This window comes from Hyaena hyaena, unplaced genomic scaffold (genome assembly GCF_003009895.1).
Source record: "Hyaena hyaena isolate Hyena2069 unplaced genomic scaffold, ASM300989v1 scaffold_218, whole genome shotgun sequence".
NCBI lineage: Eukaryota > Metazoa > Chordata > Mammalia > Carnivora > Hyaenidae > Hyaena > Hyaena hyaena.
The window spans coordinates 911,794-932,515 of NW_024080851.1; the positions used below are offsets into that span (position 1 = coordinate 911,794).

The window sequence follows — 20,722 nt, forward strand, 5'->3', positions numbered from 1 at the left end:
AAGCAGAGAGCACTGGCCGTAAGCTTCCGGGATCTCTGTGCTGGGCTGGCCGGCCTGGGGCACTGCTCCCTGGGCCGGGCCAGGCAGCCCCCAGTCCCCACATGTCGGCTGACGGGGACGAGGCAGAGAGAGCCCACCCAGCGTCCCCTCCTCTCCCCGCCATGCTGCTCCACTTGGTGCATGTCTGGTTCTGTATTTAACCAAGTTCTTCCTGGGCTGGGCATGCGAGCTCCTGGAGCAGACCCGGCCTGTCCTGCGGTGCTTGGCACCCACGGGCTCTGGCTGGGACTCAGGGATGGGCTTCTGCCCTGTAGCAGGTGGGCAGTGGCGGAAAGTGGTATGCCTGGCCCCAGGAGCCATGAGAGGGCATTGACCGTCTTGGGCAACCGCCACTCCCCATCTCGGGGTCCTGCTCCGTACAGGTTCTGGGATGTATGCAGCTCTTAAACCCATCAGTTTTTACTCCGTCTTACGTGCGGTCTGTGTAAAGAGCTTATTCAGTCTGTGCTGTTGATTCAGTGCCCCCGCTGGCAGCACTAGAACTCACGCAGGAACAAAGTTTCTCAAACGTACGGTTTTCCCTGGAAGGCACGTCACGGCCTCTCCCACTCAGGACACTGGGCAGCCCTTCAGGACTACACCGCGGGGAGCATTGTAAGCAGCAGAAGGACCAGCAGAAAGCACAGAAATGCAAAGGCTGCGTCCTCAAGTAGGACTGAACGGTGCACGTTTATGGTGTGAGAGCCGGGAATGTGCACACGGGGCGGCTGCACATTGCAGCCGCTCCGTGCAGCTCCGTGGGCGGCCACAAAAATACCACGTGTCGATCTGGGGTTAGAAATGAATATTCTTGGTGGGTAGGTGAATTTGGAGATGCGGAGTCAAAAAAACAGTGATGGGCTCTACCTGAAGTTCTTGGTGTTTGCAGTCCATCCATGTCTTTCACGAGTCCCGCGGGACTGTGTCTCAGCCCTGCCCGCCCACGTGTTCCTCCCACATCTCCACTGGAGCTGTGTGGCCTTGAACAAGTCACTTGACCTCTCCGTGCCCTGTCCTGCTCCACACAGTCATAGTCGTAGAGCCAGAGCTGCTGGGTAGACGTGGTTTGTGTGATCACTGAGCGGGTCTCGTGGCCGACAGGGTCCCACAACGCCATTGTCACTTGCCCTGGAGCCCAGAGCTTGGTCAGGACCCTAACGTGGGGTCAGTGACGATAGGGAACCCCGCACTGTGGGGCAGCCACCACAGCACGGCGGAACCAGGCGGAGCCAGGGTCTGTGATGAGGGACTATGGTGCCTTTGCTGTTCCATCCAGGAAATGTTTCTGTTCCCGCCTGTGTCACCTTCCTGCCTATGTTGTTTGATGATACATGACCACCCTGTCTCCGAGTGTCACCAAATGTCACACGGAGGGGACTGCCCCGGCAGGACCCCCAGAGCCTGGAGTGTCACTCCCCAAGGCCAGTGACGGCAGATCTCAGGCTGCCGTGCGGGGGCCGTGGTCCCGTCCGTCCGTGCAGGCTCTGCCCCCTGTCCTCAGTGAGGGTCTCTGCTCACTCAGGAGCCTCCTTCTCGTCTGAACCCCCGTGTATAGTGACCCGTTTTCAGATCATCCCACAGATTGCCTCCACCTCTGCAACTTCTGTTTTATCCTGTGTACACAGTTCCCCTGCCCAGAGCGCTCAATCCCTTCGTCCCGGTGCGTTTCTGCTGGGCGAGGGTGTGAGCGAGGGACACAGGCAGGCCTTCTGATGGGGGAGGGGTGTATGTGTGCGTGTACGTGTGCCTGAGCATATGTACGTGTATACATGTAGGTGCATGTGTGCCCATGTGTGTATGCGTATATATTTAAATGTGCGTATATACCTGCACATATGCATGAATACATGAGCATATATGTGCATATATAAATATAGTGTATAGGGGCACCTGGGGGGCTTAGTCGGTTGGGCGTCCAACTTCAGCTCAGGTCACGATCTCACAGTTCATGGGTTCAAGCCCTGCATCGGGCTCTGTGCTGACAGCTAGCTCAGAGCCTGGAGCCTGTTTCAGATTCTGTATCTCCCTCTCTCACCCTCCCCTGCTCACGCTGTCTGTCTCTCTCAAAAATAAGTAAAACATTAAAAAAAAAACAAATATAGCATATATGCATATATGTGTGTCTGTATGTGTATATATGCAGATATGTGTACATATGTATGTATATATACTTACACGTGTATATTTGCATATATATGTGATTGCTTGAGTGTGTGTACGTACAAGTATAGTGTACAGGCATGTGTGTATACGTGTATATATGCGTGTATGTATATGTTCATGTATTTCTGTTTATGTGTATGTATCTGAGTATGTACACACCTATATATGTGTGCACGTGTATCTGCATTATACATTTACATATGTATGATGTGTGTATACCTGTGTGTGTATCTGCATATGCATGTGCCTACACATACATGTGCATATGCGTATACTGATGTGTGTAGGTGTATGTGTGTGTACACTACTATATGTGGATACTTGGGCATGAGTGTACAGATATACTACACTTGCACGGATACATGTATGTATGTGTGTATACACACATATATGTGTGGGCCGGTATGTGTGCATTCGAGCATATTATACACAAATGTGTATGTGGGTGGGTGTGTCCAACTGTTGCCGATCCTGAAGGGTGCACCGTGGGCCATGTCTAGGGCGTGTGCCAGGAATTCATAAACTCTCAGACAAGCCGCCACTCGGCCAGCCACTCGGTGGGACTCCCAGAGGAGGTGGCTCTTGGAGGCAAGGGTGCACAAGGCTCATGGGCGCACTGAGGGAGCATCGGCCGCTGGGGGAGGGGCAGGGGGCTTGTCCCATCAGGAAGTGTCATCCCACAGAGACGGCTTTCCGCTGGACGGGGGACTTTGTCGGGGGCCCGGGAAGGTGACGTGGGGTGCCCTGAAAGCCACGGGGGCTGCAGCGGATGGCTGGGGAGGTTCGGACTCCCCAGCCGCTTCCCAGTAAGATGCAGTCTGTTCCCCTTGCATCCAGGATGCTGTGCCACGCTCTCGGGGTGGGGGGGATCGCTGGGCAGGAAACGGCTGCAGTGTGGGAGCCAGCCCGGGAGCAGGGTGCTGTGCGCTCCAGATCCACCTGTGACACCAGGTGTCGCCGTCTCCCAAGTGGATTTGCAAGCCTCTCTGCCCAGGAACCGTGGCTGGGCTTCAACATTTGGATGCGCAAAGCAAGCGTTGGAGCTTCGACAGCTCAGCAGAAGGAGGGTTGGCCGGAGTGCGGCAGGCGAGACCGCCGGCCCAGCTCTGCAACATGCAGGGGCGAGGCTCCTCTTGGCAGGAGAGAGGGGCAGGCTGCCCATGGAGCTGCAGGGCTGTGGTGCCTTGTGTGCGCGGCCCACACAGGAAACCCCCATCAGACCTCTCCCCACCCCCACCACGTCTCCATGAGCGCTGCTGGCTTCTGCAGCTCAGTGACGCACATCTGCCACCAGCCATCTTGCTCAGACCTCAGAGAGCACCTGCTCTTCGCTCTCCAGACTTAAGAGCCTGCAGCCCCCCACGCCCAGGGTCCCCTGTCAGGTGTGATCCCAGGACCCAAAGAGTTAATCCGCCCAGAAGGCAGGCACTGGTTGTGCATCTTATCTGAAATAAGAGTCTCACCCTCTGTGCTAAGAGCTATGTACAAACATCCTTTGGGTGTTCCCTTGAAACTGGATCCGGGGACAGGAAGCGGTGTGATGCTGGAGGCAGTTTAATGAGTGACAACGGCCCTGAGCTGCCTGTCACTCAGAGTCCATGGCTCTTCGAGCCCAAGTGCCATGTGAGAAGGTGCGTCTGTCAGAATTCACGGCTGGACCAGTTTGTGTTCATGAACACACACCAGTCCGCCAGGGATGGCCAGGTTCCTTGAGCGGATGAGCACTGCACCCAGTCTGTACACTTGGCCTGGCTGGGGTCATGGGCCTTCACCATAGACAGCCTGGCGTGAGCATGCGCGTGGGACAGGCCCCTGTGCACACAGATGGGTCTGAAAGGCAGGGGCGGCTCCTGGACCGCCTCAGTGTCAGGGGGAGCACATGGACCCTCTTTCACTCTTCTCCTGTCCTTTGTGACCCGGGGGTGGGGGGTGGGGGGGGAGTGTCATGCCCGCTCTGTGATGGCTGCACCTGGTCACACAGCCTGGCAGTTCCTGCCTGTCCCTGACCTCTCAAAGGTTGGCCAGGACATTTGCTATGGAAAAGGCCTGGCAACATTTGGATGTCGGATGCCACCCACATGGGAAAGATTGCGGGTTTTCAGTATTTGGGCAGCAGAGCAAGAGCTTGAGCAGGGTGGGGGCTGGGATGCACCTGTGCTCTCGGCAACCCTCCTCCGCGACCTCTATCATGCCCCGCCCCCCGCAACCCCCCCCCCCCCCCCCAGCAGAACTATATGCTCCTGCCCCTCCTGCCCTGTGGCCCCGGGAGTTGCTAGGTAACAGGTGGCAGTGAGCGTGTCCCTGGGCACAGGCTGCTTGTCCTGCAGTCTAGGATCACCAGCAGGCCCCTCAGGAGAGGGCTCCCCACTCCTTCCCTTGCCGGGACCCTCTCTGCACACCATCCCTCCTCTGGTCTCCTAGATCCCTCCTGTTGGAATTCTGCGGAAGGTCCTATTTGAAGACCAGATTCTGCCATTAAAAGTCGGAAGTCACTGCCGTGTGGTTTTTTGGGGACCGCACGTGGTTGAAATCACCTTCAAATTCCAGCAAACGAGATTCTTACACACACAGTTGTGTGTGAGTAGGCTTTATTCTCACTACGGGTCCAAGGACAGAGGGCGTGGCCGTGTTTTATTGTCCGTGCTCTGGAAGCTGTCCTCTGGCGCAGGGCTGATGGTGGGAGGCGGAAATGTGAGCACAGGGAGTTACACCCAGCATGTCCAGCCCAGACTGCAGGGCACATGGCTCTCAGAGCATCCAGCCCTTTCTTGGGACTGGGGTCACCTTAGTGGCAGTGTGTGACGCTCATCAGTGTGAGTGCCAGGTGCCCTGGGACTGCTCGGTGTGCATGGGGGTGGGGGGGCATCCACCGAGAGGGTGAAGGTGGCATGCACGGAGCCCTGTCCCCGGATGGTAGGACACGCTCTTGGAGCAAAGCCGTGGGGCTAGCAGTGCAGGGCAGCACTGTGCCTGGGGGTCCTTCTCGGTGGGGACCTGGCCGTAGGTGGCTGGGTGACAGACGTGTCCGTTCGAGAGAGGACGCTGACGTCAGGCCAGTGGGGGGGGGGGTACAGGGTCTGCGGTGGAGACGGGCAGGTGCAGGAGCGAGAGGAGACCGGTGGACAGGTCTCACGATCGACCCCTGGGCCTGCCCTGCCCGCCCTAAAGGCAGGCTCGTCTGCACAGTCACTGACCGCCTCACTGAACGGGCCCCGGACAGGTGCACAGCTGTCCCCGGGAGGTTCTCTCCCCGAAACCGAGAGGCAGGGACTGACTTCTGTTGCTGTATATTTACCTAGCGGTGGCTTGTTCACTGATGTCCTCCGTGACGTCCTGGCTCTGGGGACGTCACTACCGGAAATGCACGTAACTCAGGGTTCCTGGTGGAAATGTTCCGAGGGTGGTCACGCTATGCAAGCTCTTAATGTTTATTTTTATTTTTATTTTTTTAAATATTTTTATTTATTTCTAGGAGAGAGAGGGAGAGAGAGACAGCGTAAGCAGGGGAGGGTCAGAGAGAGAGGGAGATACAGACTCTGAAATGGGCTCCAGGCTCTGAGCTGGCAGTCAGCACAGAGCCCGACGCGGGGCTCGAACCCACGAACCACGAGATCATGACCTAAGTGAAAGTCGGACCTTTACCGACTAAGCCACCCAGGCGCCCCACAAGCTGTTAATGTTTAAACATTTTTTTTTACATTTATTTATTTTTGAGGGAGAGAATGAGAGAGGGGGAGTGAGAGAGAGATTCCTAAACAGGCTCTGTGCTGTCAGCGCTCGAATTCATGAACCACGAGATCATGACCTGAGCCGGGATCTGGAGTCGGATGCTCAACTGACTGAGCCCCCCATCAGGTGCTCCCGTTTTTAAACCCGTATCGAATGTGACTCGTTTGTTACCTGGAATCCATTCTCCCTGCCCCTAGACCAAACGCTGTGGATGTATTGGCGTTGATCTTGGGAATTGGCAAGATTTCAAAAGCGATACTTTGCCTTTGGCCGAGGAGCAGGTCCCCCCGAGCAGGGCGTGAAGGGAGGGGTCTTCCTGCCTGGGCCCTGCACGTGAGGGTCCCCGGGGCGTCCCGCAGGACGCTGGTGCCACCTGCTTCCAGAGGTACTTGGGAAACCCACTGTGTCTTTTCTGCATTAGATGGTTAAGCCTGTGCACAGAAGGATAGCTCTGCAAGGGCGCAAAGCTCCGAGGCCTTTCCAGACCCTGAGCCACACAGCTCCCTTCCGGGCAAACATCGGCAAAGCCTTAAAAGCCACTCTTGTTTTGGGAGAAGGTTGTGGTCATGGCTCGAATGGGCTCCATGTAATCAACCCACTGGCAGGAGCTCTGGGAAGTGACCGCGTGTTGCAGCATTCAGTGGTCAGCAGTGCGGACACCCAGACCCGCGGTCTGTTAGAAGTGGAGAGAGGAGACCTTGGTCCGAGTGTAGACGATCGCGTCTCCTCCGCACCACTGGCTCCTGGCATGGTGCCAGATTTGAGACACGTGGGTCTGGTCACAAGGGTCTCGTCCCGCAGAAGGCCGGACCCCCCGCTCACACCCGGACGCAGAGTTGGCTCCAACCTGGCAAAGCCCCGAACGCTCCAGAGAACTTCCAATTCTGATTTCTCTCACAGAGGAAATAGTATGTGCTCAGTGCGTCACTTCCATGATTACGGTGACAGCATTAATTGCACAGCAGGTATGGTGAGGTCCCCTCCTCAAAGGAAAGTGGATTATTTGTGTCCTTGCCTCGTGCCAGATTGTGTAGACTTTTTGCGCAAGAAACATGCGTTGTGTCCCTGACAGAAGACATCCTTTCTCCTGGTAACAGCAGACTTTTGTCACGGCCTCCTGTCCGTGCTGTGTGTCTCTGCGTGTAAAAGCATGTGGCTGTGCCACCCCGCTATGCAGCCAGGCCAGGGGATACACCGGGGTCCGCAGCACCCCCGGGTAGCAGGTACTGAAGCCTGAAATGCGGGGAAACACGGGGAGGGGAGGTGTGTGCAGGCTGCGCGATCAGCGCTGAGGCCACACTCGGCCCCAGAGAGGAGCGGTATCAGGCGGAGGTGCCCTGGCTGACAGTCCCAAGCGCGCAGTTGGATGTTCAGACTGTGGCTCGTCCGTGGAAGCAGGTTCAGCTGGAGGCTTGGAAGTCAAGGCCAAGGCCTAGCGGTTCTGGAGAGCTTTTTCTCCACCTCCTCAGCCTCCAGGGTTCAAATTTCACCTAACCTGATTGCACGAAACCCTGCCCTCGTGTTTGCATTGCACTGGCCTTTTTGGCAATCAGAGTCCCCTGCAGAGCCTAGAAGATCTTCCACCTTCTGCACCAGGGAGAGGGGGTCCGGTCCCTGTAAGGGAGGCATAGGCATACCCGCACCCAGGGCGGGATGCTGCCGCTCTGCATGGAAAAGCGGATCCCCAGGTCCTAGCTGAGCTGTTTCCAAGGAAGGTGAGCAGGGAGCGTGTGTGTGCGCGCGCGTGTGTGTGTGTGTGTGTGTGCGCGTGTGTGCATGTGCGTGCTTGTGCGTTTGTGTGGCTTCTGTGAGGCTGCATAGACCAGGCAGAACCATCAGAGTCAGGAGATGGTGCTCCCGGGAAGAGGGGAGGACACCCAGGATGTAAAGGGATCTGTTTTAGGCTGGCAGGAAAGAGCACCTTGGAGGTGCTGGGAAGACCATTTGCAGGTTAGAGGAGTCGTAAGCGCCCCGTAGAGCGGATCAGTGTTTCGGGACGGGTTAGTGGCCGGCTGGCCCCAGGGGAGCTCTGATTTGGCCGCCGGGATGGCCGGCTCCCCCGGCCGGCTGGGTCTGGAATGTGTTTTCACAGTTAGGAGTGGCTGCGACCAAGCAGTCAGACACTGCCCAGATGAATGCCCTGGACAGGATGGGCGCCAGCCGGGCGTCGGGTGGGGAGAGGTGCCGGGCCCTGGTGTTGGTGTGGGCTGTCCAGGCACAGCCCCGCCGTGTGCCCCAGTGCCCTACACCATGGCGTGCCGCGCCTCGCCCGGCACAGGCGGGCTCACCTGGAGTCCTGGAGTTCCAGCTCCGAGGCGCCTGGCCCCGCGGTGGGCGCGTCCCTTCCTGGAGAGGCGGTTCCCGCACACTTCCCGTTGGAATGTTCCACTCCTGCATTTTTTTCGCCCTCCTCCTACTCTGTATTTCTCCAAGAATTTACAGCCTGCCTTGTTTGTAGAGAACACTCGCCCAGAGCCCATCTTGGCTCTGGAGGGAGCGAATTCCACACCGGCTTGGCCAGAGAGGCAGTCTGCCTTGCGTTTTGGGGGCGGGGGCGGCTCTGAGTTGGGGGACCCCCCGGGCAGCGCTTACTGTCAAGGTGAGAAGGCACACCGCAGGAGCCCCGTCCCAGGATGCAGGTATTTCTGGGCCCAGGGGAGGAGCCGGGTTTCCTGGTACAGGGGGCATAGGCTATGCCTTCACGGCCATACAATTCCAGCATCTTCTGCATCTGGTAAAACGTAAGCCGAGGCTAGGGAAGGGGTGGCTTTCTGGTCACCCTGTGAACTATCAGAGTCACTGAGTATGAGAGGTCATGTTCTCAAAGAGCTAAGTGTGGTCGTCGTATTGAGCTCTGGCTTCACTTGGGAATGAGACTTAACTCTATAGAAATGTGGGGCAGTCTTTAACCCGCACCGAGGTGGAAGCCCGTTAAGCCAGCTTGGTCTCAGGTGCGGTTTATAGGGGTGCAGCTATGCCTGCCTGAGAGGAGACAGAGATCTCTGCACGAGTGACTTGATGACATAACATCCCCCCAGCCAGGCTCTCGTGAAACATGGGGCCTCGGAGCCTCAGCCCGCATGGTGCCCCGAGGGAGGAGGCGTCCTGGGGACATTACTAAGGCCACCTGGTCTCCCCTCTGGGCCCATCCTCCCAGCTGGGGGACCAAGCTCTCAGGGGTCCGTTCTCAGAAGAGCAAGCAGTTGCGGCTGGGCGGCCAGAGCCCAGGTTGCAGGTACAGGAGACGCGGTCTCTGCCCACCCCTGCACGGGGCCCCAAGGGGCACGGGGAAGACTGCAGGGTTGTGTTGGGGCTGGGGTGACCGTCACCCTGCTGAGCCCCGGGGACCCCGTGTTCAGCCGTGGTGAGTTCTGCGCCCTGCAGGGCTTGTGCTGGGCCCATGGGCCCCCGCCGCCACGCTATCGTCCCCACCGTTGAGGGTCTCGAGGAGCTCGGCCCCAGGGCTGGGCTGTGGGGTGTGCAGGGCAGCTGACACTGGCCTGGCGGTCTGGGTTGGGGCAGCCCGCCACTTAGGGAGCATGGGAGAACGTTGCTTTAAAAATCTATCTTCTGCTTTACTCTTCGGTGAAGAATCTGTCTTGCAGCTCTGTTCCCAAAGGCTGAGGCGCGTTGAGCTGAGTTCTGTGTACTCACTGATGCGACTCGCTCTTGCCCCCCAGGCTCTGGGCCCAGAGAACGCAGACACAGGTCATAGTGGATCCCGGAATCTGCTGCCGGGACAGGAAGGGGACGTGCAGGGATGCAGTGGTCGCCCTGGGCCGATGTGTGACACGCCCTCTGTGGTGGTTTCGCTGGATGGTCCCGGGACCCCGGAGCGGCCCTCCTCCACTCGCCCTTGCTCCCCCTCGCTGGGTCAGTTCTCCACAGATCAAGAGGGTGAGGTCAGAGGGGTAGAGTGACTCACCCAAGGTCCCAGCACTGCGGTCAGAACTTTTAATCAGGATTGGAGCCCAGATGGAGTGTGGAGGGGAGTGGAGGCGTGCTCATAATTCACTCCCGTGGAGAAGTCCACACAGGCTGTGTGGCCCAAGGGGGCACAGAGGGGCCCCAGGGACCGCCATCCCAAGGAGAGGAGAGTTCTGGCTTCGTCACGAGGCCTAGGAGCAGGAAGGAGAGGCCTAGAAGGGGCCGGGAGCCACGGCAGGGTGGGCTCATTGCGCTGAGCCTCCTTCCCGTCTTGATTTCACGATGGGGGCTCTGATCGCGGTGCACTTTATATTCGGTACAACAGACCGGCTTCAGCGTGCCATTCGAGTTTGCCTTTCTTTCTATGGACCTCCCACCACAGCCGATATACAGGACATATCTGTGTCCTGGGTCACCCCTGGGACCCCTCCGCGCCTCCCTCCAGGGCCTTTTCCCGGAAGGCCAAGCGGGATCCAGGTGCATGCGTGGAGGTGGATGCTGTTCTTCCTCACTGGGAAGCCATGAGAACCCCCCCCGCAGGCTACGGGGACATGGTACTGCGGCAGTCGGCCTGGCTGGGGGGCCCGAGTGAGTCACCTGGACGGTGAGCCAGAGCGTGTCCCCCAGGCCCCCTGCAGGTAGCAGTGATCCTCTGAGTGTGAAGAAACGGCCAATCAGGGGCGTCCCGGCAGGCCGGGAAACCGCGGGGGCTGTGGGCGCAGCGGGAGGGAGCACAGAGACACGCGGTCTGCCTGGGAGCGCAGCTTGGCTGCCTGCGAAGGGGACACACACAGAACCGGGCACCCACCCAGTGGCCTGGGAACGCGGGACGCCATCTGGGCCGGGAGCCACGGACCAGGGGCCACGTCAGGAGTGAGGGAGGAAAGCTTGGTGGCCGGGCGGTTGCCGAGGAGGGAGTGGAGGGTATGTGTGGACATGCAGAGAAAACATTCCGGCGAATTCCTCTCCAAAATTAAGTTGTTAGTGTCGCAGAGGCGGTCTGTAGGCTTTGGAATTTCAGTGTCTTAGAAGAACGGGCGTGGACGGAGGTTAGGCCAGGCCCCAGATGCTCTGTTCCTAGGCCTCTGTTTTCTCATCTGCAAAGTAGGTTTTCCAGTTCCTGCTTCACGGCATCACTCTGGGACTTATGAGTCTCATCCCAGGGGTAGCATGGAGCCCAGGCACAAAGAGCCTTTGTCTTCAGAACGTCATCCTGACACGATGGCGATTTTGGGAGGGGGCATCCCTGCCTCTCTGTCCCTCTGAAGACACACAGCCCTGCCTGTACACGCGCCTTCGTGCATCCTGCTGCCCCGTCAGCCCATTGGATGCCTGAGGTGTGCCCGCCACCCCTTGACCTCTGTCGTCCCCCCCCACTTCCCGCTGGCAAACATTCCTTGGGGCGCTTTCTGGTTTTCTCCATTAAGGACTCACGGGAGGACCCTGTTTGCTCTTTTGAAGTGAAAACTTGCCTTTTTTTTTTTTTTTGTCAGTTTATGTATTTGAGAGAAAGAGTGGGGGAGGAGCAGAGAGAGAGGGAGAGAATCCCCAGCAGAGGCTCTACAATGTCAGCGCAGAGCCCAGTGTGGGGCTCGATCCCGTGAACCATGAAATCATGACCTGAGCCGAAATCTGGAGTCGGACGCTCAACCCACGGAGCCACCCGTGGGTTTCACTTCCAAAATGAAAACTTGCTTTTGAACAAACCTGACACTCTGTACGAGAGTAGAACATAAGATCCAGGCTCAGTATGCGACAGGAGAAAGTGCGGCTCGCTGTGTACATCCACCAGGTTTGCCCTATGTTTTGAATGGCCTTCTGTTGGAAGCGGGGCCAGGGGCCAGTGGCCCGTACCCCACATCCGGTCTGTGCCTTTTCGGGGGCCGGGTGGTCAGTGCCTGGGAGGAGGCGGCCTGGAGATTCTGCCGTTTGCCTTGGCTGAGTTTTAACACACCCGTGAGCACAGGTGGGTGTTGCTTCCTGTGGGTTCAGGCATGATGGGAAGGAATGTTCTCAACTGTTTTGGTTTGGTTTTGGTCTTCCCCATTTTCGTGCATTATTTCTGAAAGGTTTCCTGAAAGCGTCTTTACCTACTTGTAGGAAAGCCCCGTTTTCGGGGCGGGAGGGGGGCGGGCAGGGCCGGGGTGAGGTCCCTGCCTGTTCTGTGTTTTCTTCCTTCTTGTTATTTTCCAGATGATAAACCGCCCTGCTGGGTCATTCAGCCCTAATCAGAGCTGAATTATTGTCTGTTTGATTTTTAACTAGGCCCTGGCGGCGGGGCAATCATTACCAGGCACCTCCCTGGGGTTCTGGCCAGAGGGCCAGCGCGGAGGGAAAGGTGACACGAGAGGGAGAATGGTGTGGGGAGAGTTGGCTGGTCCCCGGGCTGGACCAGCGAAGGCAGGAGGTCTGTGTCCCCAGCTGCAAAGCTCTGGGGACCAGGGCACCAGGCAGGTCCCGCCCCCTTCTGGGATCAGGGTTTTCCGAACAGGGATCAGTCATATTCCCTGTGAGCTGGAAACACAAAGTTAACAGAAGTCATTTAACTGTATACAAGAGATGCCTGGGGGCAGATGAAGGTGCCTGGCTGCACCTTCCAGAATTCTCCATCTGGCCCCCGCCCCAGGGGCCACTTACAGTCTCCAGCCCTGCACGTCCTTCCCTGGAGGGGCCGTGCCCTCCTTGACCCTGGGCCAAGCCACAGACTCATGCCCTCTGCCCTCCTCGAGTACCGGTGTCCTTAACATTGGCGTGGCAGGAAGCCTGTGGGGACTCCGCACAGCAGGGGTGGGGCTCCAGTTAGTTTTCTAGGGAGGGGAGGGCTAGGCAGGTGGTTCCGATGCCCCCTGCCGTTTTCACACCGGGTCTCTGGAAACACACGGCAGCCCCGCGTGGGAGACATGGTCCTTCCTGTGTGCGGTGCAGAGGCTGGAGGCAGGCTGTGAACTTGTGGAAAGATGTGGCTTCGGGGGAGCCTGCAGACAGGGCAGTGGGGGAGACGGGAAGCACAGCGATGCAGGGCCATTGCTGTGTACCCACTGTATGCCAGGGCTGTGCCCTCCTCATGGTCATGCTGCTGTCTTGTGGCCCCGACAGGTAATGGCGGGCCGACCAGGGCGTCCGGCCCCTTTGCCTGACCAGGGTCACCCTGGGCCACCTGTACCTGTCCGTTCATGATGTGTTTTCTTTGACATTTTGGAGCCTCAGATTGGGTGCTCTCAGGTAGTTTTCTGTAGCTTTGCTCTGTAGTGTGGGAAGGCCAGTTGGCAGGCTCGAAGGGCGGGGGTCCTGCCGGGGAGGGAGGGGACCCTGGGGCTGCAGCCACTTCTGCCTTCACACCTTATTGCTGTATTTGTCTTGGCCTAGTTAGTGGTTTTCAGTTCTCTTGCCCACAGAGATGGTGGAACTTTCCAGAGTAGCTCCCCAGGTTTTTGTGTATGAGAACATGCTAGAGCATTGGCTCTCTTGGTTACTTGGTGCCCACTGGGTGCCAGGATCTGTTCCCTAATTTTGAGGATACCACCGGGGGCAAGAAGCTCCCAGGCCTCCTGGAGCCCATACTCGGGTCGGGGCACATTACATGATACTTTGCAGACCTGCAAAGTGCTGGAGGCAGTTGTGCCACAGACCAACAGATGACCACCTCCCCCCCTTGCCCCAGGGGAAAGGATGGTCAGAGAAGCCCTACTGAGGAGAGGAGGGAGTGAGCTGGGATGGAGAGCAAAGGAGGCTAAGAACAGCATGAGCAAAGGCCCTGGGGCAGGGGCAGGTGTGTGCCTGCTGTGGTCTGGGAGCAGGTCCAGGGACAGGGAGGGACTCATGGGCTCTACTTGGGACAGAGCTCTCTCTTCCTGCTGAGTATGGCCTCCTGGCTGCCCATGTGTTGATCTCGCCCTAAAAGATAGGGATATTTAGTCTATTCTCTAATGAGGAAGCAGGGGCTTGAACATTCTGAGTGAGCTGAACACAGGCACGTAAATGGGGACCAGGACTCCCATGTCGAGGCAGCAGGGAAACAGGGCCATCCAGTTTCTCCAAGTGAAAAACCAGTCCGAGTGCTTCTCGTAGAAGTGCTAGCCCTCGGCCAGAGTGCAGGGTGAGGCGTGGAGGTCAGAGCCCCTTCCCCTCCTCCTCGTCCCGTGGCTACAACCTGTATGCACGGATGGTAGAAGTTTAGGCCGGAGCCTGTGGTGGCCTGGGCTGCGTCCTGGCTTCTGTGCTGCCGATGGGAAGGTCCCCTGAGCCTCCCTGGGGGCTGCTGACCCTGTGGCCTAAGTGCTGGGTCTTGTGCAGAGCCGGTGTGAGGTCAGTGGTGATCATGTTGTGTTCATGTGTTTGCTCTTAACCTTGACACAGGTACTGAGGGTAGGGGTACTCATGACTCTCCGGCCCAGGGCATTTCGCGTCCTATGGCGCGTCACACAGACCCTCCCTTGGGCACAGTTCTAGCCTGGCGCTGGCCAGGGGCTTCTAACTCACAACCTTTACTGTGCACTTTTGTTCAGTGTCCCATTTTAAATTCAAAGAACTTTTGTACCATTCATTCTTAGCTTCCTTTTTTTAATTTTAATTTTTTAATTGTTAATTTTTAAAATTTTATTAAAAAATTACTTTTAATGTTTATTCATTTTTGAGAGAGAGAGATAGGGAGAGACACAGAATCCAAAGCAGGCTCCAGGCTCTGAGCTGTCAGCACAGAGCCCGACGTGGGGCTCAAACCCACGAACCATGAGATCATGACTTGAGCTGAAGACAGAGGGTTAACCCACTGAGCCACCCAGATGCCCCAGTGAATAAACATTTTTTTAAAAAATGTTGGTTAAAATGAGAAATCTTAAACATGGTAAACACATACTTTAAATATTTAAAAATTAAAAAGTTTTTTTCATGTTTATTTTTGAGAGAGAGACAGAGTGAGCAGGGGAGGGGGAGAGAGAGAGAGAGGGAGACACAGAATCTGAAGCAGGCTCCAGGCTCTGAGCTAACTGTCAGCACAGAGCCCAACGTGGGGCTTGACCCCACGAACCTCGAGATCGTGACCTGAGTCAAAGTCGGATGCTTCACCGACTGAAGGGGTTTGAGCCCCACGTCAGGCTCTGTGCTGACAGCTAGCTCAGAGCCTGGAGCCTGCTTCAGATTCTGTGTCTCCCTCTCTCTCTCTCCCCCTCCTCTGCTCACTCTCTGTCTCTCCCTCTCTGTCTCTCTCTCTCTCTCAGAAATAAATAAAAAAACATTAAAAAAAAAAAAGTCATTGCACCCTTGCATTTAATTGAAATTTAGGGAGAATGATGTGGAAGTCATAGACGCACACTTCCGGCAGGTGAGACGGGCTTCTAGAATTCTCCATGGCCGCCTGGCTGTGTGGCCCTGCAGTCTGTGGCCTGGCCGGACACCCGCTGTCCAGGACTGCTCGGACCCCTTCGTCTGTTGTTGTGGCGGGGTCTGGGACTCCCATGGAGCTGCCCCCCGGCCTCATGCCCTGCAGCTAGAGGGGAGGTGGGTGCTCTGTGGGTGTCACAGGGGCTGACGCCTCCCAGCACCGGAAGCCACACTGACGCATGTTTTCTCAGGCCAGTAAAGCCCTTCGTGTGCGTGCTGTCTCTCACCCTCATGGCAAGCCTGCACATACAACACACCCTCATTTGCAGCTGGAGGAGTGTGGGCCGTGGCTCGAGGGCGGGTCGCGTAGAGCCAGCCCTTGAGCTGCTGTCTCTCTGATGGCCGAGCTCTTGCGCCGTCCTGCCCCCGTCCAGCTGTGTCTTAGAGTGTGGGGGTGATGTCTGCGTGAGCATTGGAATTCCGTGTCTCTCCTGGGTCCCCTGGTGCAGCCCCAGTGCCCAGCAGCCAAGTCTTCCATGGTTCCCAGGTGCTCAGAGCGTGACTGTGTCTGCCATGTCCCAGCGGGGAAACGGGGTGCCGACCTCAGCTTGCCTGGGACCCCAGCCATGCCATCGGCCCATCTGTAGTTAGTAATAGTAGCGGGGGTTTCCTCTCGTCCTGCCCGATTTGAGGCCTCATCTGTGTTTCCCTCCCATCCTGCCGGGTGGAGGGAGGTCAGCGCACCAAGATCTGCTTCAGGCGCCCTGGGTCCTCTACCTTCTCGGTGGAAGGACGCTGCGCTGTCGGGCAGGCCTGCCTTTCTCTCCCCTTCAACCTCCCTGTTAGATTCAGGGCCGGCCAGTCCCCGTGTCCTGTGCACAGTGGGTTCTTGGCTCCTAGGGACTCACAAGCTCAGCGTTCAGGCTAACGACGAAATTAACTTCCAGCCTTCCAGTCAGGATGACGCCCAAGCTTGGAGAATCTGGAAGGTTCTCTAAGTGGTGACTCCCTTTGCCTAAGAAGGTGGAAAGGGTCCTGGGGCCTGAAGCTGTTGGAATTGCTGGGCCTGGCCCTCCTCTGCAGGTGTATGGGGGAGACTGCAGAATTTGGGGGTCCTGGGGGAGTACTTGTCCCCGATTATGCCGCGTTGTCTGTCCGTTGCGGATTTGTGTTTCTTGTTCAGGAAGGTGTCCATCTGAGAGCCTGAAGCCCCCTTTGCAACCTTGACTCACAGCTGGTGTCCATTTTCTCCTGTAGTGCTGCACACACAGGGCCCAGTCGATGGCAGCCTGTACGCCAAGGTGAGGAAGAAGAGCGCCTCGGACCCTGGCGTCCCAGGCGGGGCCCCGGCCGTGCCCGCCACTGCCAGCCCGGACCACGGCGACCACACCCTGTCGGTCAGCAGCGACTCCGGCCACTCTACCGCGTCCGTCCGGACCGACCGCACGGAGGAGCAGCCTGCCGCGGGGCCCAGGCGGGGCCTCAGCCCCCAGGAGAAGGCCGAGCTCGACCAGCTGCTCAGCGGCTTCGGCCTGGAAGATTCTGGAAGCCCCCTCAAGGATATGACCGATGCTCCCGGCAAGTACAGGGGCGCACGCCACGTTGTGCCTGCCCAGGTGCATGTGAACGGTGACACCGCCCTCAAGGAGCGGGAGACGGACATCCTGGACGACGATATGCCTGGCCACGACCTGCACAGCGTGGATAGCATGGGCACGCTGTCCTCCTCTGAGGGGCACCAGTCGGCCCACCTGGGCCCCTTTGCCTGCTACCAGAGCAGCCAGAACTCCCTCCTGTCTGACGGGTTTGGCGGCAGCGCTGGTGAAGACGCACACGGTGGCCTCGCCCCTGACCTGAGCCTCAGTGCGGACCCCCCGTTCGAGCGGGAGCGGGCGTTCGGGGTCCGAGAGCCGAGGCAGCTGCAGCCAGCACTGCGGACACCCTCCGTGTCGGCCCAGACGCAGGCCTACGGGCAGAGCAGCTACTCCACGCACACCTGGGTGCGCCAGCAGCAGATGGTGGCCGCCCAGCAGTACGCCTTCGCTCCCGACGGCGAGGCCAGGCTGGGCGGCCGCAGCCCCGAGGATGGGCCTGGCCTGCTGCAGGCCCAGCCCAGGGCTCTGGTCACCCCCACCCGGGGGACCGGGAGCAGAGCGGCTCCGCCAAGGGGTGTGGGCCCTGGGCCCCAGCTCCCCGAGGCACAGCGGCCCCCTCCTGGCAAAGCGTTCAAGCCCAGGTTTCCGGACATCAGGGTCCTTAACGGGACTGGACTGGAGCCCGGCGTGGACCCGGCCCCAGGCTCGCCCACCCTGGACATCGACCAGTCCATCGAGCAGCTCAACAGGCTCATCTTGGAGCTGGACCCTACCTTTGAGCCCCTCCCTACCCACATGAACACACCTGGCATCCAGGCCAACGGCCCCGTGCTGCCTGACGGCACGGGAGGCGGGCTGCGGGACGCCGGAGAGGGCCCCGGCAGGGCCTCCATGCGGCAAGGTGAGTGGGCCGTTGCACACCGTGTTCATGCCCGCCTCACAGAGCGGGGCCCCCCGGAGGAACGCGGGGCTCTCCTGGGCCTGGGGGAGGCCTGCAGGGAGGCCGGCTGGGCATGGCTGTGTGGGCACAGGTCAGCAAGTGGGTGGTTCCCAGTTGGCCTCGCGAAGAGCGGGGGTGGAGGGGAGGGTGGAGGGAGGGGCTGGTTCCAGAGAGTCGGGGGGCGGGGAGGGAACCCAGGCACTGTCTCTGTACGCCCCTGTGCGGTGGGGCTGCGCCGACTCCAGGAGGCTAGGGCTGTGGGGCCCTGATCCCTGGGGTGTGTGGTGCAGGGACCAGGACAGGGCCCTCGTGTCCCACCATGGGGCCTGGGAAAACGGGTGGCTGTAGCGGACAGGCAGTGACCTTGGGGGGTGTGGCTTTGTGAAGGCGGGGACACCTGTTAGGATGGGGTCTGACTTGATCTTCATGTCTTAGTGGCGCGAAACTGTGGGGCCCCCGAGAGCTGGTGGGCCAACCTGCAGGGGGGCAGCCAGCGGGTGCTGGGATGGAGCGAGGTGGTCGGGGGCAGGGGGCCGCGTGCGAAGACTGCTGGGAGAATGCACATACAGGAGGCGGAGCCTGGCCGGGCGTCCAAGCCTGGGTGCCACTGACTTCCAGAGAGGCCAAGGGCTAGGTGCCCGTCCGCTGTCAGGCAGGGGCCTGGACCCAGAGGCCACCGCAAAAGTGTGGTGTCCACCCGCGCCCGGGGCTCTTGCACTGGTGTGTCAGCAGGCTCCCTGCGTTCTGCTGTAAGTGAATCAGAAGTCACAAAGCAGGGGACGCCCACCTTGTCCTTCCGCGTCTGATCCTGAAGGCTGAGCCAGTCACGCTGATGGTGAGATTCCGCTACCGGGTGTTGTTTTCAGGACCCCCTTCCTCTCCCCAAGGCCCTTGGCTGTAGGGATCGATTCCCGCCTCACAGCCGAGTTTTGGGAGGTGTCCATGGGTGAAGTGGCCTGGTGTGCGGCTCCAATGTGAGGCCCCGCTTGCCGTGAGCTCCCGGCGGGAAAGCCACGTGCCTGGACACTCGGACCGCACGGGAAGCAAGGAAGTGTAGCAGGGGAGAGGCAGGGGAGAGGCGCGCTCAGGCCAGCCCACCTGCGGGCTTCGCCCTTTGTTCCCGGGCGTCTTGTCCTTAGAGAAACACTCAGGTCTGTGGCTCTCGGACACTTGAATTGAGGGGGAAGGGAACTCGCGTCGCTGGCAGGTGTAGAGAACACTGGGACCCGTTTGATTTTAACATTTAAACGTCAAGTGCTTGCCCTTCTCAGCTGCAGAAGACAGAAAACATCTCCAGGTGCAAGGGAGATCCTGACAGTGGGGCTGACGACCTGGTTTTGAGTCCGGGAACACTGCAGGTCTGGGGGGTGCAGCGAATCTGGGCTTTGAAGGGGTCCCAGGTCCTGAGCCAGGATCGGGAGGCTGGGGCTGCTGAGCCGAGCCGGGCCACGTGTGGCCGAACAGGGAGAGCCGGTGGGTCTGAGAGGGGCCCGGCGTGGCGGCTGTCACCGCCCCTGTGTCTGCGTGCTTGAGGCCCGGCTGCGCTGCCGTGGGCGTGACCAGAGCTGCCTGGAGCCATCTCGGACAGGAAAGGGGTGGGACGTTCTGAGATGCCATGTCTTCTGCGGGAGACCCTGCCTGGCCCGCCTTGCGTCACAGGTGCCTGACGTCAGTAGCGACCCTCAATCGTACAGTGTGCACCGGTTATGAGGAAGACACCCAGGTACCCCCTGGTAGGATGTTCGGAATGGCTTTCCCGCCCCCGATCTGCTCTCCGACTCCACGCATTCACCTGTCCCGGCATCTCGTATTCAGGGAATCGTACAGCGCACAGCCGGCGTGCCGGATTGCTTTCACCGGGCATCGGCTTTTCCACACTCCTCCACGGCGTGGCGTGTGTTAGAGCTCCGCTCCCACGTGGGGCTGCATCGTGTTCCACTGTGAGGTTGGACCGCCGTATGTGTATCTGTCCATCCGAGCATGGGGCCTGCCGCGAACACCTGCGAACCACTGTGTATGGGTGTCATTCTGGGTGTTTTCACTTCTTGGGTTGAACCGCCAGGCCACGTGGCAATCCGTTGTTTAATAACATGTCACGGGGCCACCCCTTCAGGTGTTTGAAGGTTCGCTTTGGAGACCCTTTGGGCTCTGGTGTGGTAAAAACAAGCCAGTCCACACGGATTGATCCGCTCCTTCACTTTCGGACAGTCCACGGATAGAGGGCGGGGATGCTCTCCGTCGGGGTGGGGACGTCATGATGTCTTGAGTCCTGTGCGTCATTTTTCCACCCAGCCCTGCGGCCGGCACCTGCCCGCACCGCTGTCCAGTACATGGAGGGTGGCCCTGAAGATGGGTGGCTCTGGTGACCATCCTCCGTCGACGCCACAGCTACTGAAAGAGAACACGTTTGAGGAGACCAGGGAGATCAAGTGACTTGGGGAGGGGAAAGAGCATTAAAAAGGAAAATAAATTTAAATAAGCAAAAATAGGAACTGAAGCCAGGTACTAGCCTCTGCTGATGGTGTCTTGAGTGTAAAAGTCCCATGTGGGGGTCGCCTGGGGGTCTCAGTCGGTTAAGAGTCTGACTTCGGCTCAGGTCATGATCTCGAGGTTCGTGGGTTGGAGCCCCGTGTCGGGCTCTGTGCTGACAGCTCAGAGCCTGGAGCCTGTTTCGGATTCTGTGTCTCCTTCTCTGTTCCTCCCCTGCTAGTGTGCGCTCTCACTCGCACATGCACTCTCTCTCTCTACCCCCCCCCCGCCCCCCTCTCAAAAATAAAGATTAAAAAAAAAGAAGACTTGAAATGAAGTCTCCTATGAGTCGAGGAGCGATCTCTCCTTTGGTCACGATGTGGCTTTTCTCCTCTGTGCTTTAAGTCCTAGCTTATGGAGAGTAAAACATGGGAGGTGTATTGTCTCCTGGAAGGAGAGACTCCCTAGCTTTTCAGAGGCACTGTTTCCCTTTTAAGCAAGCCTTTCTGGAAAAAGAGCTACCCACCCGAGTGCTTCCATG

The 20,722-nt window shown here is 58.6% G+C and overlaps 1 protein-coding gene across 5 annotated transcripts in view; it reads left to right on the forward strand.

The window, feature by feature from the left end:
• Nucleotides 1–20,722, forward strand: part of TNS3 (tensin 3) — a 197,954-nt gene that overhangs the window by 115,615 nt on the left and 61,617 nt on the right. For all 5 annotated transcript variants that reach the window (XM_039242960.1, XM_039242962.1, XM_039242961.1 and 2 more), the window contains one exon: nucleotides 16,435–17,673. In XM_039242960.1, coding sequence (XP_039098891.1) covers nucleotides 16,435–17,673 — 1,239 coding nt within the window. The remainder of the gene's footprint in view (nucleotides 1–16,434; nucleotides 17,674–20,722) is intronic.